We start from the raw sequence: 18,393 nt of genomic DNA on the forward strand, positions 1-18,393 counted from the left end.
TACATGATTTATAGATAGGATTAATTAGTAGGCACTTCAATAATGATATTTTCACTGCTTGAAAATTAAAATCCTCTATCGTTAAATAATTTTCAATTAAAAAAAAAAATTAAAAAAAATCTAGTGTAGTATGAGGAGAGAGTAGTAGAAAAAACACTTGTTTCTTTATAATTTTCTTAAAATTTGAATTGCTTTCCAAACTCTTTGATAAAGAGTGAAATCCCAATTTAATCTTACACGTGCGAGGACAGTCTATAATTAACTTGTTAATTAAGCCTCCTTTTTATTTTCTCAAGGTAGAACTCCAAGTATAACTAAAGCTCTTGTATTTATCAATGAAATTCAATAGCACCTAGTAATGAATTATATGTATCTCCTATAAATAGGAGTTTGTGTAATCGAGATTAAACTATCATGAGAGTTCTACAATTGTGTCCATAGGGATGGCAAATGGGGCGGGGCATTTGTGGGGCAAACCCGCAAAGATTTCAACCAATCCCACCCTGCCCCACATAGCTTAAAACTCGCCCCGCCCCGCCCTATTACCATTGTGTCCATGCTCTCCCTCTACTATAGATAATAAACTTTTTAGTGTTCTAGAAAGGAAAAAAAAAGTATATATATATATATATATATATATATAAGAAAAAAATCTTTAAAATTCGTGTGTAAACCCTAGAACTAAGTTATACACGTGAACATTTTGAGTTGATAGGAAGAAAACAAAAGAGGGACTTCAAAAGTTAATGAGATATATTATATGGTCATCTCTTAATCCCTTTTTTAGAGTAACTTTCAAAGATACTAAGAATAGAAGATCTTAAATGATAGTGACTCCTATATAGAGTCTGGAAATTGGAGATTTATTAAGAGAAATATTGAAAACACTCCTTAATTTGGCGTGAAAGGTTAGTTTTGTTCCTAAACTACTGGCAACCTTAAAAACACTCTTTTACTTGATTAACTAAACTTAGATACACCCCAGATCTTGTCACATGGGTGAAATACATCCCTAAATTCTCGTCAAGTTTAGGGAAGTTTTCAACACTTCTCTCAATTTTTTAATAAGAGTCACATACTCCTATAAGAGTTTAAGACCACTTGTTATGACATGTGACATATTGGCTGTGTATTTAAGTTCAGTTAGTTAAGTAGAATGGTGTTTTTAAGGTTATCAATAATTTAAGAATAAAACTAACAATTCACGTAAAGTTCAGAGGTTCTTTCAATACTTCTCTCCAAGTTAATTTGCAAAGATGGAGATAATAACTTTTAGAAAATTAAAGCATGAGAAAACCCCATAAATATGACTTTTTGGCTCTATAAGTCTTATAATTGAATTAGAGACCCTAATGCACTGAAAATATCATTGAGAATGGGCTCCTAAAAGATTTGATGTGCGTCTTTGATGTGAATTAATATTTAGTGACAAATCTTTTTCTTTCTATCATAATATATCCTCAAATCATTTTTCTTTGCTAGCACATCAAAACCATGTCTTATCTTTTGTTGAAATATCTTCTTAAGAATTATTGTTATAATATATAAAAATTGGTTTTGAAATCTTAAATTCTTTAATAGTGTAAAGAAATTCTTGATGCTAAGTTCACAATTCTCAACAAATATGGTTTTGATTTTTAACTTTCTTTTTGTTCCATAGAGAAATTTTTTTTTACTTCAACAAGGGTAAAAAAGAATAGTAAGATAAGCAAGCATTTTCCCAAGAAAAAAACATTGTGTTTGTAAAATTTCTTATTTTCTTCACTTGGAAATTAAGTCTCAAATCCCCAAGTGATGCACAATAATTGTCTTAGTTTCATCATTCATGAGGTCATGAAGGTATGAAGTTGTTTTATCAAATTATATTTCTTGTTAATTTCAATCTTTTGCAATATCAAAATCTCTATAGAAAAATAATAATTGCATAATTGGAGTTAGAACTACCCCTATTCTAATTTATGTAACCTGATTAGAAGTACGAGGGTTAAACTAATTAATTTTTAGTGTGAATTCGGCATAAAATCTTCACTTTTCTTGCAATAAAATTTATGTATTTAAAAGTTTACATAAAAAATAATATAAATCATCGTAGTTAATTACTATTATTTTGTTGAAAAACTTCAAGATAAGTGGTACCCTTTTAAATGTCAAAAGATCAATCCCATTCATGAGCAGTTGAATATGATTTAAGATCTTGTTATTTATAAAGTTTTAAATTTTTATATGAAAACATTGTTGTTTTGACATTTCTTTAATTAATTATTATACTATTGTACGTAGTGGCTACTTTTAATTTGGACTATATATAGCTTAGGGCATCTCCAATCCTAATCTCTATTTTACTCTCCAAATATAGAGTAATAATTAAAAGTAGTACATATTAAATAATATATTTTTTTAAAATGTTATATTACATTTAAAATGAATTACTAATATTAGAGATATCATTAATGGTCTATATGAAAATTAATATGTTAACTACAAAATAATAGAAAATAATAATAAAATAATGAAAAAGTGAAATAGAGAGGTGAATAATAGTTCTCCAAATTTGGACTACTATTCACCTCTCTATAAATGGAGAACTACTATTCACCTCTCTATAAATGGAGAATAGAGAGTAATTTAGAGGGTGGTTGGAGAGCCCTTTCTCTATTTTACTCTCCAAATATAGAGAATGGAGAGTAAAATAGAGTGGGGTTGGAGATGGTCTTAGTGCTCGCATGAACTTGAATAGTGAAAATTCCAAAATTAGCTATTATAATTAGTTGGTATTCAATGCTTTATTTCATAAAAAAAAAATGACAATAAAACCTAGGTTATAACCCTAGCTAGGATATGAAGTAAAAATATTTGAAAAGTTTACTCTTTTGTCCTTTTGAGGTTCTTTTTTATTTTCTTGACTACATTGAGGTGCTATATAGTCCTAAAGTTTTTTTAATACTATTGATAATATGTAAGTACTTTTACTTCAAGTGGGATTGTATTTTGTTGAAGAGATAATTACATAAAGCATATATATCTTCTTTAACAATTTAAGAGACAGTAGATTTAAATCTCATCATCTCTTACTATCAAAAAGATTTTTCAGGTACTTAATCGACAAACAATATTAGACCCATATGTGAGCAAGTGTATTGAAATACTGAAACAAAATTCCAAAATTGACTATTACAAGGCTTGATTTCATCATGATTCATGGGTCTAACCCTATGATAAGTAGTTTTTTTTTATTTATCTTTTATTAAAACAAAAATCCTCAACAGAAATAAGTACAAGCAAGGGGGGCTAGGCCTTACCTTGTCAATCCTATGAGGTAACAGATCTCTACTAATTAACAAGCATGAAGAAAATAAGAGCTAGAGAGAACTAGATATTCTATGATCATCACAGAATTCGTAATACACTCTATGATGATATTACAAATGAGAATGCTTAAATAATGCACAAATATAAAATCCAAGCAGAAAGTTGAGTTATCAATCTCAAACTTACTTTTACAAATGTGTGAATTTAAAATGATAGATAGCCCATCTAAAGTAACCTGAAGTATTTTTCTCTTGTCTTCTTCTTCAAATATGGCCAACAAAATTTGATACTTCATCATTGCTTTTTAAATGTATTGGATCTTGTTGAACCTATTGACACTATCATATAATTTTGCTTTGCCAGTCGCATCGGCAGGTGTCTTGGAACAAACTCTTTTGTCACTTTACCATCCCAACTGTGTTGTCTTCCATGTGTCTTCTTTTTGTTTTTGTTGCTTCCACTTCTTTGATGCCTAGGTGAGATATCCCCATCTCTAGCCACTTTATCAAAGCATATGTCCAACATATCCTCATCCTCACCCTCGTCAAAAGAATCATGGCCCAAATCACTAGCATAAGCATTAATTGGACTAAATCCTTATGCTAAGGCCTCTTGTTCATTCTTCTTTGCAATTGTACTTTTAGGTACAAATTCTAGAGTTTGTGGACTCAATTTTCTATTCAAAAGAGGAGGTGAAACATTCTCTTCTTCATCAACCAAATCAGCCCACCTAGGAGTACTCATCTCCCCTTGTTGTTTTTCTTTCGAAATTAACAAATCATTTGTAAAATTAGCTTGAAAGAGTGGTGACATACCTTTCGCCAAAATTTTATCATTCCCTGTGGATGATAAGAGCTGTCCAAATTCACCTTGATGTTCATCAGGTGAATCCAAATTTTGGGAAGTGACCTCATGAGCTAAGATGCTCAATGTGACCATGGGTGGCTTGATCGCTGAATTGGGTTTGAGTACCATGACAGCCTGACTTTCTTGAATAGCCTTAGCTATTGTAGGACTCATAACCATATTTGTCGGTCCGCATGCTACATACTCCAATTGGTGTGCTAACTGATTGTATATTATTATCAGGATCGGCTCGAACCAAAGTTTTCTCCTTCGAGGGATTAGAATCAATTAACTCTAATTCCTTCTCCACCCCGAGTGCTTCAAATAGATTTGTACAAACAATGTCTTTTGATCCATTAGATTGCACTACTAGATTAGTAGTTACTTGTTGCTTATTTTCAAGACGTGGAGATTTACTTCGACTTGCCGAGGAACCAATACACATAGAAATTGATTTTTTTTGTGCAATTGTGTTCCAATTCCCAGTTGCATTCTCATCACAACTAGAAATTTCAACTTGCAAACCAATAGCTTCCAAAGGTTTCAAATTACCACGCTTAGATTCTGCAATTTTTTCCTTTCCATCAATTGCCAAATTCTCAAGTGGCGCATCAGATTTTATCGCTTGTATAACATCATGAAGTTCCCCAGGAGTGTGCTTATCACTTTGCCTCATACTTGAATTTTCAGCGACAATTTCATTATCTTTTACCTCATTAATTTTTTGTGCAAATTGTGTATCCTTGGATTTGTTATTTAGCTGATCTGAATGCACAACGAGTTGTTCTTCAACTCCAACAGGATCAACTGAATTACAACTTTGCCGTGAAGACTCACCAGTTTGAGGAATTAAGGATAACATTTGATTCCCTGAAGAATAGTCGTCTAACATTGTTTTGCTTAGGCGCTGGCCAAAATTTTTGGCGCACCAAATTTTGATCTTGAACACCACTCTTTTCAGCCCCTACATCTAATTCTTTAACAGTTTCATCCGTTTCACCAATTTCCAGCCTATTTAAATAAGTTTTTTTAGCATTGAGATGATCACGAAGATCTCCTTGAAATTTTTCTCCTTCAATATGATTTTCACTGACCATGGCATCAACTTGACCATCGGTGAGAGTTCGACAATCAGCTTCTCTATGCCCCTGATGCTTACATCTCTTACAATAATATGGTACATAATCATACCTGATTTTTTGCCATACGTTTGTAATTTCACCGGTGACTAAATTGTTGAATTGAACTGTAATTCTTTTTGGAAGAATCCTCAAAAGATTCACCTCGACTTTTACCCTTGCAGTACTAGGTCGTGTTTTATCATAGGTCGCTCAATCCACATCAAGAGGTTGTCCAACTGCCGAAGCCATTGAAAACAGAGCATTACGAGCAAAATATTGACAAAGTAAACTTAGAAAAGAAATCCATGCCATTGCAATGGAGGTTTCTTCCCTAGGACTAAAAGAGGGAGTCCACTTTTGGATTCTGAATGGTATAACAGTACCAGCAAACTTAATCGACCTACTAGTTTTTGAAAAGATTGCAATATAATCTTCCTTTAAAGTGAACCGCAGGAGCACATGCCGACTTTCTATTACCCAATGTTACATTCACCTTTAAATCCTAATTGTTGAGGCAATATTTTTCGTAAATCTGGAAGTTCAGGCCTTCCATGTGAGAATTTGGCAATGAGAACGTATTTTAAATTCTCTTCCGTGATAAACGTTTCTATGTCTTTGGAGTCAAACACCATTGTGGGTTCTCCATGTAAAAGAATGACGGGTTTGAGAGATTTCTCACTAGATTGTTGGTTCCCGCTGATTGCCGAAGCATATGTACGACATGTATTAGGGTTGACGTTTGTATTATTTAGACTTTATAATACTTTTCTTATTAATTGTTATACTTTGTTTATTTATTTTACTTGAGTTTGATGCACTTGAGCCAAGGATCTTTCGGATATAATTTATCTACCTTCACGAGGTAATGGTAAAGTCTGCGTACACTCTACCTTCCCCAGACCTCACTTAGAGAAATTTCACTGGGTATGTTGTTGTTTTAGACACACACGTCTTATATGGCATAGTAGGATGTCATGTAAAATGTGAATTGTCACGTAGGATGCCATATAATATGTGTGCGTCTACTTGTTCAACTTTTGAATAGTGTAAGTGTCTATGCACACCCAAAGTTGGAGGACATAAATGTCAAGCAAGGCCAAGTTAAAGGGTGCATATATGCAGTATGCCAATCATTAATAGAGGTATATCAATTCGCTTCTCAAGTTTAAAAATCATTTTTAGTCATCCAAACATGTTTATCAATAGTTTGTTCATAGAGTAAAATCATGCTTAAATCACCTTTGCAAAATCAAGTTCTAAATAATTTCAATTTTTAGGAAATTCATGTACTTGCATATAGGTTCATAATATAAACAAAATCAAATGTTAGGGGATGAAATTACTGTGCTATAGATTGTTTTGGATACAATTTTTTTAGGAAGATTTCAGAAATATATAGTTACCTGACTATATTGTAAAAATATAATCTAAAACTTACCTTACAAGTTTTTAGCCCAAAATACAATTTGATATACAATATTATACCTTTGATATACAACAATTTGCATATTATGTTTTTTACAAAATGATTGAAATTTGTTAAAAATATATTATATACCAATATATAATATTATACAAAATTATAAGAGGTATTTATACAGTCATATACAATATTATATAAAAAATGAACTTCATCTTCTTCCTTGAATCCAATCGTCCGTTCATCCAAAAATACCTCAAAAATTACACCAAATCACTCAAAATTTCATATTTAGACTCTTTGATCTTTTGCAACAATATAACCACTCGAAACGAAATTTATTTGTGAAATTCAATTTTTAAATTTTGTAACTTTGAGCTTCAACAATGACTGTTATGAAATGTCGTGTAACTCCAATCAAAGATAAGCAATGACCTAATTTCTTCAAACGCAGAGGCTATTATCAATATATATATTATAATTATTCATTTCTCTCCGAACAAACAAAACAAGTAAATCAGATAATTATCGTCACCACCACCATTATAATATCCACCTTCATCAAGAAATCGCTCACGACTTAGTTATTACCAAACTTATAATAATAAAATGTTATGTTATTTCTTTTTATATATATTTTTCATGGGGATTTATAATGAACGTGGTGTTCATGTTAGCTTTTACGTACCTTAATTATTCATTCCGGGAAATAGTTATTATATCCTACCAATAACAGATACCAAATAACTCTATTCAGCAAGATTTCAATATATTGGTAAAATCAGCAAAACTAAAATCACCTAATAATTTTTTATCTCCATAGAGTTTTGAACCCGAGACCTCACGGAATTTGACTTTGTTTCCATCATTTACATTAGGGGCATTGGAATTAACAGCGCAAATAAACCTAACATTCAAACTCATAGATCAATGATCACCAATTTGTATCAAAATTCTTAACAAAATTGTGAATTGTGATATATATTTTAGCAGTTGCCACAATTTTGTAGAGTTCTTCGACTCATGTCGCTGCTGAATCAACTCTTCAATAGGGGACTTCAAGGCTCAAAGTGGTTAGTCAAAAACTCCATTCTTTTTTAGCTGAAACTATCAATCTACTTCATTTCTCAACTGTTCTGTTTTTCAATTATCGAATCCAAGAATTTATTTTGAATTTTTCTGTTCATATTTTAGAAAAAAAGGCCAGAGATCTGTTTATGGGTTTTTTTTTTTCAATTTTCTAGAAGTTTCATCTGTAAAGCCCCAAATTTGGGTTTTGTGCAATTTAAGGGTATAGACAGCTTTTAAGATGCATGATTTGTGTTTATATGATTTTGTGTTTGTTGAAACACAAATGATCTCCTTAGATTGGAGTAGTATTGTTTCAATATTTTGTTAACAACCAATTTTGCTAATTATTCTTGTGACTGTGTTAGAAAATGTAGAAAATTTCTAGTGTCAGAGAATACCTAATTAGTCTGTAGAGACGAATTATTGAGCATTGGAATGAAATTGGTCCAGGGGTTTGGGAGGGTAGAGTGGATACATAACTTACCACTACCTCATGAAAATAGATCCTTATTCAGGTGTTCTGGTGGTGCCCCCGTCTGGTCTACTATCGTTTTTTCACCGCTGGTAGACTACTTTGGCCCACCAAATGGCACAACCACAGTAGCTGGCTTGGCTCCCTCTTGCTCTGGTCTACACTCCCCTTGTGAGTCGCCACCCTCATGTACTACTCTACTATAAACAAACAGAACTACGCTGACGAATGCCTCTTTTCTCTTCTCTGAAGTCTACAACAAACAAGTGGGAGAGGCAGGATTCAAACCTACGTAGAAAAACTTCAACAGATTTACAGTCTGCCGCTTTTGACCACTCGGCCACTCTCCCCTTCCCGACCGACGCCTCACCTGCACAGGTACCTACGTAGTGTAGTCTCGGTCGCACATTCAACATAGCATTCGGACTCATGTGCCTTCTAGAACCATGGAGGTAGAGAAACTATTTCCGAAAGATCCTTGGTTCAAGTGTAGTAAATCTAAGTACAAAGAATAAGAAAATAGTGGAAAAAACGTAGTGGAAGTAGCGCAAATCCTACAAGAAAGGAACAAGAACAACCAAATAGTGCGATAATCGAAACACAATAAACAATAGACAATAGATGAAGCAAGATGGTTAAACATTGGGCTAGTGGTTAATGAAGTGGGTTGAGAACTATGAGGCTTGGGGTTCAAATGATCCCAGTAGAGGACAAATAAACACTAGGTAATTTCTTCCCATTTTTCCTAGCCTTGGTGGACAGAGTTACCTGATACCTTGTACCTGTTGCTAGGGGAGGTGGAAGGTATCCCATGAAATTAGTTGAGGTGCGTGAAAACTAACAAGGACACCACGGTTATTAAAAAAATGGCTTAATGAGGATTCATATGCCAAACTAATTGAAAATAAAAAAGAAAAAATTTAAAAAGATGCTGAACCAAACTAGTTATCGAGGCTTAAGGCTTATTGCTGTTATATTCTTGTGACACAACCTGTGGATGTAACTGTTGAAATTGGTGGATGACTTTGCAGCAAGACGTGCTTGACCTTGGCAATCTCACGAATCAAATTATTACAAAACAAGAGAGATGCACAGCTCAGACTTATGCGCAAGGAGATAGCCCAATTTCTGCAAACTGGCCAGGAAGCCATAGCTCGAATTAGGGTAGAAATTCTGAGATACTTCTACTTGTTGATCATTCCATTAAGAATTTCTCTAACTAGTATTAACTTCATTCAGGTTGAGCATATTATACGCGAGCAAAATGTATGGGCTGCCTATGAGATTTTGGAGTTGTTCTGCGAGTTTGTTTATGCCCGGGTCCCTATCCTTGAAAGCCAAAAGTAAGCTCTTTCGTTCTGGACTTCTCTTGTTCGAAGCAATGAAATTTCTTTACTCATTAGGTCCAAGTTGTGATGGCATTATTTAGTGAATTGAAATCAAGAGATGATTTGTATTGGCAAACTTAGTCTATGTTCTTGTATTGTGAATTGAGATCAGCTTCAAAATGCTCTTTGCATTATGTTTGCCAGAGACTTTACTAAGAACTTTGTATTCCCTCCCTGCGAACAATATTCCTAGTCTCAGCTTAAAATTAGCTTCAGATACCACTTAACGATTAGGAAAAAAAAAAGCTTCGGATACCCTTTTGAAGTTGATTATTCATCCCTCAGCTAAGTAAAATGTATCTGCGATTATGCATTTATTATCTTCTTCTCCTATTTCAATCTCAGGGTTTGGGTGCAGGGAGGGTGTCTTTGTTTCTCATGTGATTACCAACCAATTGAGGCTGTCGATAATATGCTTGTATCCCTCAAAGCGATTATTATCCATTTTTTTCGCTTAATAGACGAAGACCCTATTCCAGTATGTTGATTCAATTAATGCTAGAAAGAGTTTCTTGTAGATTCAATTAATGCTAGCAATACCTCCTTCCAAGTTGTATTCAAACTTTGTGTTGTAATACAACATATTAGAGTAGGAGGGTTTATATTATATTTGAAACCAAATAAACTATGTTTAAATTCCGTAACCTTAAGAGAGGTTTCTGTATTTAATTCTTTAAGGTAATTGTTTGGTTGAAGTCAAAGACATAACTACACACCCATAACTAGCCAAAAATGTTGAATGCCCTTTCAAATTTTCACCAATGACTTCTCCTGGGACATAGCATGGTAGAACCGCTGGCTGTACAATCTTTCCTCTCCATTATTGCCTTCTCTTCTTCCTTGCAGCCACCCTTACTCTTATTCCACTTAATCTCAGCCTTGGCCACCAATATCATTTGCAAGCGCATTCATCTCTACAACAATAATGCCTTAATCCCGAATTAGATGAGATTGGCTATATATATTCTCAATAATTATTCTGCTTTATGTGGGTTCATTTTTTTAATGCTCAATAATTTCTAAATTCGAACAAATTATGGTTTCTTTAGAACTAGAGATTCTTTTAATGTCATGCTATCCCTATTCTGACATGCAAAATCTAACCAAACTAAAACATCTACCCTATGCAAGTGTCCCGACAACAAACCTAACTATGCAGATACTTTGCTTCCTTAGTATTTTGTTGTTCGTCAAGTTCACATATATTTCAAGAGGCTGTGGTCTATTGGTAATTTGAGATGACTTCCTCCATGTAATTTTGGATTTATCTTGTTTTGTTTTCAGTGTCCTCAGTCATCATAGTGTAACTCTTACGTACGGTGCATTTATAGAGGTCTGCGTAGATCAAACCATCATTAATAACTGTGTTACATGCACCTTGGTCCAATATGATTTTCGGTCAGTTAATTTATAACTTAACAGGTATGTGATCCTTGGCCAACTTGAACTTTTTATTGAGGTCTAGTGACCTCGTTCCTTCATAAACGGCTTAAGTCTAAGTTGGCCACCAAAATAATTGCTATAACGTCCTGTCATTTTGACCTGGTAGGTGAAGGATGTAAGGTGCCACTAGGGAAAGTACATTATTAAGCAAGAGTAGCTACATCTTCTCTTCTAGTTAGTTGCGTCGTTGCGACTCCCAACACATGCAAGTGCACATGGTTATCCAAGTAGTACAGACTGGTTTAGGCTGGATACCGTACCCAAGAGACTTGTGATTTAGCAAGAATCTAGTTAAATCTGATACTGCAACTTTAAACAAGTGTTAAAGTAACCAAGAGAGAATTTTGGGGATTTTATTTATTTCTATGAGTAAATTTAAAGACTAAAAAGCAAGCAAGGGTTGTGATCACTATAGGAGAGATATTCTAGGGTTACGACTCTTATTTACAATCATGTAAAGTATTGGAATTCATTGACTAGTTCATTTATCTAGTTGTTGATTTACGGGGTTAATGATATGATTATAGTCTTTCGAGCCCCTAATCGTCTATCTAGGTTGACCTCACACCTACATTGTTGAGCGGAGATGTGGTAAACCATTCTGAATGCATTTATATGTCCTCCTGTTTTGTAACCAAGTAAGGTGATCTAGGTATATTCCTATCGTAGATCCATTCTTTATTTTACTAGAGTAAAGATCTTACTCTTATATTCTTTGTTCTATCTCATGATTCTTCTTCTGAGTTCACAAAGATAATATAAATTTGTTCTAATGGTAGCTAAGCATTGAAATAGTAAGCTCAAGAATATAAGAACAACTAATATGATAAACAAACTTTGTCGAATCAATTGTCTACTAAAAAAATCATGCTTTTAGCCGTAACCCCACAACATGGGTATTTGGCTACTCTTCTAATCAAAATTGCAAGAATTGATGTTGTTCATGCAAATTAAAGAGTAGAAAAGTAAGAACCCTAATGTTGTAGTATTCTCCCCGTCATGTGGTTAGCCAAAAAGTGATTCCCCGTCAAAATAGTCCAAAAGGTGCTATTTATAGTGGTGGAAAATACCCCTTACTCCTACTTGGACTTGGTCTTGGCTTTTATAAAGATCACCCGCAGAAGCACTGCCTTGGCGCCACATCCCTCAACGCAGAGTACCAGCTGCATCGCGCCCTTTCCATCGCACAGGGGACTGGAATTCCTGTCCTCTGGAGTTTGATAACAATCCTGGTGCCCCCTCCATGCAGAGGAGTTTTCGCGTGTCGCGGACCTCCTTTTTTCACTGCCACACATGCCTTTTTTCGTCCATAATGCTCGGCTTTTGCTTCTATTGTCATTTTGGGTCGATCTCTGCTGCATTTTAACCTAAAACATATCTAATCTCATATATTAGCTTACCCACATCAATTATGCACAAAACACATGGATATACGTGAGTTGATTCTCGGAACTTAAGCTGAAACATGGGCATAATGCGGCACTTGGGTATATAAATACGCCTAAGATCATTAGGCATTTCAACAAACTCACTCCCAAATGGTTTATTTACTGCATTTGTCTAGTGGACACTGTAGTTTGTCTTAGTCATTTCTATAATCTAAAAGCTCTACGTGATGAAATCTTGTAATTATCTCTTTCGGTGTATCAGGGAATGCCCCTCAGAATTGCGGGAAGCTGTTGCAAGTATAATCTTTGCAGCTCCAAGATGTTCAGATTTGCCAGATTTATTGCATGTCAGGAATCTATTTGCTGCTAAATACGGAAAGGAATTCATAGCCGCAGCATCTGAGCTTCGGCCTGATACAAGTGTTAACCGTACAGTTACGCTCTCGTCTTCTTCATTGTGCTAATGATATTCTTGCAGGGTTGACTATATTAAGCTGAGGTTATTGATATGAATATGCAGATTGTAGAGAAACTTTCAGTCGGAGCTCCATCTGCTGAAGTAAGGCTCAATGTATTGAAGGAAATTGCAAAAGAGTACAACGTGGAATGGGATTCTTCTTACACAAAAGCAGAATTGAGTAAAAGGCCAGAGGACCTTCTGGTACTTTCCTTTGTTAAATCTTCTGTGTGTCTTGAATGTTTAGTCCTTCAGAAGCTTGAAAATGTCCGAATTAGGGGTATGGTTCCTGGTCCATCTCTATTTTCTTGTGAAGATTGATATTTGCATTTTCTTGTGTGCTATGTTAATGAAAGGTCTAACCTTTATTATGCACAAACTTAAAAATGACAAATTTCGCGGTTATGCTATGACATGGGGCTGAGACCTAGTTTTCTCTGAAATATACACGCGTGTTTTGCAAATGGAGGAGTTTAAAGTTTTGTAATTGGTTCTTATGCTAACACGGTTGAAAGCTTATGTCTGTAAGGATCAAGTTCTTTAGATTTGTATGAACTGACACTTCGCCCTTCGGACATTCATAATGATCATTTCCACTATATTTTATCACGTGTTGGGACATTATTGATTTAGTCAATTCTAGTGTAATCCCTGCGTCTATTGGGCTTTTAAGTGTTTTTATGTTTCTTGATCTGACTTTGTTTTGCTGGCACTATAATTCATGATGTAGAATGGACCAAAGCAAATTGCTGCGCCTGTTCGGGCATCTCTAGAACCAAACACTCGTGGTCATCCACCAACTTCTGAAAATCCTGTGACGTCTCCAAATGGCAATCGAGGAGCTAAAAGTCTTGATTCTCCAACCTCTGTTACTAAAGCACCTCTATGGCCTGCCAATATAGCTAATCCATCACTTACTGACAGCACTTTGGCTGATACATCCAACATAAAAAAGGATACAAGACCAGAAACATCAGATGTATTGGAGAGAGCTCGTGCTGCTATTTCTGCTGCAGAGCGTGCATCTACTGCTGCACGACTTGCTGCAGATTTGGTTAATGTCAAGTTCAGTACTTCAAAGATAGGGGAAGGCAAGAGTTAGTTAAGTTGTTATTTTTCGAAATTCGATCTGTCTGATGCCTCTTTTCTTATGTGTGTGTGAGAGAGAGCAACAGGATCCTAACTTATCGTCGTTGCAGCTTATGTTGATGCGACACTGTTATGAAGAAAAAGGCACACATCAAGTTTACGTATAATGCTGGTGGTTTTCTTATTAGTAAGTGACCAGCTTTGAAGTACAATAATGTTTGTAAAATATGAAGTGAGTAACAATTCTGAGTTTCATGCTTAAGTAATAACCTTAGCTCTCTTCATTCTTGTAGTTTTGAATCAAAATATGCCCTCTAGTAATGGCTGTAAAAGTTCATCATGTTCCAATTATGTGTATTATAGACGCTTGAGAACACGCGTATAAACTTTTCTAAAATTTGACTCGGATGTATCTAATAAAATCACTTTATCAAATGCTCAATCAAACCAACGGTTTGAGTGGCTAAAAATATGTATTTTTGGCCGCACATAATTATCTTTCTCAAATTCTGAATTAAATGTAGCAAATCATCTCTATTACCAACCCTTTTTTTTCCTCTCATAGTGGGGCTTAAGGACATGTGATGGAATTTGCAGTCATATCCAACTTCACATCTTATAATTTGTCATAATTTTGTCATGTCCCAATTAACAAACAAATGCTTGGTTTAGTGCTTGTCACAAAATCATTTCCAACTTGATATCTTATCTTATTTGCCATAATTTTTCATGTCCCAATCAAGTAAGAGGACTTATCAACATGCATGTTTAGATGGAACCTTCCTTCCTTTAGGATCAAAAGAGCCAAATCAACCTTGATGTCATTGTATGTTTTGTTAGGATTAACTTTAGTAGTTCTTCTCAATGATCATGTACAAAGTTTGGTATGCTAGACTCAATATATAACTTTTCGCACATCAATAATCAATAGAGACAAATTAAGTACGTTTGACTAAAAAAACAAGTGTTTGATTTAGTGGTCAATAGTGATCACTGATCACTAACCATTAAGTTGAAAAGCATCAAGCTCAAAACCATCTCCCTTCCTTTAGAGGGTGTTTGGATTGGCTTAAAGTTGGTCAAACCTACTTTTAAGTGAGTTTTTTACTTCTGGAAGTGTTTGACAAATATAAAAAATAATTGAAAATAAGTCAAAAATGACTTAAAATAAGTTGAGAAGTGTTTGGGAAGGTGAAAAATGACTTAAAATAAGTTTTAAATGACTTAAATTAGTCAAAAACCAAAAGTAGATATCCCCTACATTTTATTTTTTGACTTAAAAATCATTTCAATTTGACTTTTTATTTTTGACTTAAAAATTATTATTTTTAAGCCAATCCAAACAGGCTCTTAGTTTTCTACTAAAGATTGCTTAAACGATGAACTATGATAATTTTGAGGTAAAATAAGATAAAAAGAGACGGAGCTAGAAGCTGACATACAGGTTTCTTTAGAACTTCACGCGAGGTGAGGAATATTTCGCCAAAACATATGTTGGCCACAAAATTTGATGCTCGTCACTTTACAAAAGGAATGTAAAGCAAAAATTCCTACAAATTTGTATTATTTTTTTGTTCTACTATATATTATTCCAAAAAAATATAATTCCTTTTGCATTTTATTTATTCCCCAACCCCTTTGGACTCTTATGACAATTTGTTGATTTATTCAATTTTGGACGTGGTCCAAATTGTAGGTATTGAGAAAATTGTAACCTTTCAAACATTCAGAAGACAGTAGATCAACTTTTAGTCAAGAGAATTAGTCTTATGTAACTTTCACATCTTTCATTTTCTATTGTCTTGATACTCATCATATTTACTTAGGTTACCAATTGATGCAACCTCTCTAAGAGGAACAAGTGTCAGTCTTAGAGCGAGGGACGGAGCTAGAAACTGACATATATAGAAGTTTCATTGAATTCATTATAGCTTTAGTTCAAATTTTATATGTGTATTAAAAAATTGCATTCAATATGTATAAAGATAAATTTAGAACTCAGTTACCAATATTTGTTATTGTTGTGCTAGAATTTAGAATTTATAAAGTTCAAATCTTTTTAGCAAAGAGAGAAGTAGTAATATTGAAAACGCCTCTAAATTTGACGTGAATTATTGTTTCTTCTCCGAACATAGCTTTAAAAGCACTCCTCTACTTGAATAACTAAACTTAAATACACTCTCGCTCTGCCATATGGCATAGCAAGTGGTCTCACACTCTCGTAGAAGTGTGGAGCTCTTAATAAAATGTTGAAAGAAGTGTTGAAAACACCCCTAAACTTGGCTAAAATTTAGAGGTGGATTTCACCCATGTAGCAAGATCGGAGTTGTATTTGTTAGGGTTTTGCCCTCTTACCATATTTGAGTTTTACTTTTCTCTTGAAGAAAGTCAAAGTATTACCGTAAATGCTTGAACTTTTCCTGAAAGGAAAACATAATTCTCTTCCACATTCAGTTTATTCTTTCCTTAGAGGAAAATTTTGAAAATCTATAAATTGAGGACCCCTCTTTCCATATCAAGAACACAATAACATTCACAATGTAGTCATTTAGAAAGTCTTGCTTATGGGGAGATTTTCTCCTAAATATATTTATGTTTTTTCAATATTAGTTTTATAATATGTAGGTCGTTTCACCAAACTATATTAAATTATTAATAATATGTTTTTAATATGCTTTTATTTGTCGTCTAATTTATCGTCATATTATTTACTATTGTAAGCTTCCACATGACGCCAGAGGCGAAGCGAGGATTAAGAGTACTTTGGGGGTTCTAAATTTCGTTAATAACCGTCAATCAACTTTGTTAGGGGTTCACAAATTAATATACATAAATATTTAATTAATTTTCTAGTACAAATATAGGGTCTATTGAAAAGCTATTGCGTTCGTCCGAACCCATGAACCCCCACCTAGCTCCGCCTCTTCATGACGCCCTAATCACTTTTTAACCCAACAGTATTTAAGTTTAGTTAGACAAATAGATAAGTATTTTTAAGACTGTCAATTATTTAAAAATGAAACGAATAATTTTACACCACGTTTAAAGGTGTTTTCAATATTTTTGTCTTTTAACAAAAGATGACTATAAAAATGGGAAAGGGAATTTTTTCTTCCCCTTTGACAAAAGATGAAGTCATGTATCTAAATGCAGAAAGAAAATAATAGAGCATCAAGGAATAACTGAAGTAAAGGTGAGCTTAATGGAAAAGTGTGTTACACATACTTTTCTACTTTTATCTGTTGATTCTCAAAGTATATACAATATTATATATGTTTGTACATATAAATTAGTGTCTTCGTGACCGGATAAATACTCCCTCCATTTTAATTTATTTGACTTATTTTTACTTAACACAAAGTTTGAAAAAATAAATAGTAATTAGTGGATTATTAATTAAGTTAGTTGATGTTCAAGGAGTCATAAAGGAGAATTTAGCTCAATAATCTTCTGCTCTGACTTAAATTATTAAATTGTCTTTCTTAAATGTGTGATAGTATGCATCAAAAGTAGCAATAGATTTGTTGACTTCTTTTTTCTATGGAGGTTCGTTTTGATGTCTTGATTAATTTAAAATTGTGTTATATAAGATCTATTAATAAAGAGGAAAGTGTTTTTAGTGAAAAAAATATATATTTTCTAAATATGAACGTAGGACCTCTGATTAAAAAGTGAACAGATTTTATCCATTCAATACAATTATGATGGTTCTTGACTTAAAAATCTTCATGCGCGTTCTAACCTTGAGGATTGCGAGGTAATTTTGTTTTGAAAGTAGCCCTTAGGCTCGTTTCGCATGAAGGATAAGAGATAACTAATTTTGAGATTAATTTTAGAATGAGTTATTCCACATTTGGTTGAGACAAAATTGCATGATAACTTATCACGATATTAGTATATTTCGAAGTTGTAATGTTATTTTCTTCCCACATTGAGAGTGAAATAATTGTCCTAAGATAACTAACTCCGAAACAACTTGTTTCCGAATCAGATAATCCATTAGTATTACTGCCAAAAAGAAGAGAAGGAAATGCTAAGCTATTTTTTTCAATTATTTTAGATTTATTTATATATTAATTGTGTTATTAAGTGAGAATTTTATTTTCAACTTTTTGGAGAATTTTTTACTAGGAGGTAGGAGATTTTAGTCATGTCAACCTAAAGATTTTTCAGAGAGAGACTTTAGTATTGGCTAAACATGGAACATCTCAACTAACCTAGTGAGAAATCATTCTTTTTTAATTTAAAAAATGTGACTATTTTTGAACCCTACAAGAAGGGAAAGGGAAAGGAGTCCTTACCTTATTTGCCTTGTTAAAGAAATTAGGCATTAGGCAAAGCATGTGATGATCACTATATATGCTATAGCATGTCACTCACCTAACCAAA

The 18,393-nt window shown here is 33.7% G+C and overlaps 1 protein-coding gene and 1 non-coding gene across 2 annotated transcripts; one reads left to right on the forward strand and one right to left on the reverse strand.

Moving 5' to 3' along the window:
• Positions 1-7,546: 7,546 nt before the first annotated feature.
• Positions 7,547-14,288, forward strand: LOC125813379 (uncharacterized). Its single transcript, XM_049492881.1, has 6 exons — positions 7,547-7,769; positions 9,271-9,403; positions 9,479-9,582; positions 12,721-12,892; positions 12,979-13,119; positions 13,646-14,288. Exons 1-6 carry the CDS (start codon positions 7,720-7,722, stop codon positions 14,015-14,017), a joined length of 972 nt encoding a protein of 323 aa, XP_049348838.1. The 5' UTR covers positions 7,547-7,719; the 3' UTR covers positions 14,018-14,288.
• On the reverse strand, positions 8,507-8,589 carry TRNAY-GUA (transfer RNA tyrosine (anticodon GUA)). Its single transcript has one exon. It is a non-coding gene; the product is annotated as a tRNA-Tyr (tRNA).
• Positions 14,289-18,393: the final 4,105 nt, after the last annotated feature.

The sequence above is a fragment of the Solanum verrucosum genome, unplaced genomic scaffold, assembly GCF_900185275.1.
Source record: "Solanum verrucosum unplaced genomic scaffold, falcon-dt-bn FXZP01000203.1, whole genome shotgun sequence".
Classification (NCBI taxonomy): Eukaryota; Viridiplantae; Streptophyta; class Magnoliopsida; order Solanales; family Solanaceae; genus Solanum; species Solanum verrucosum.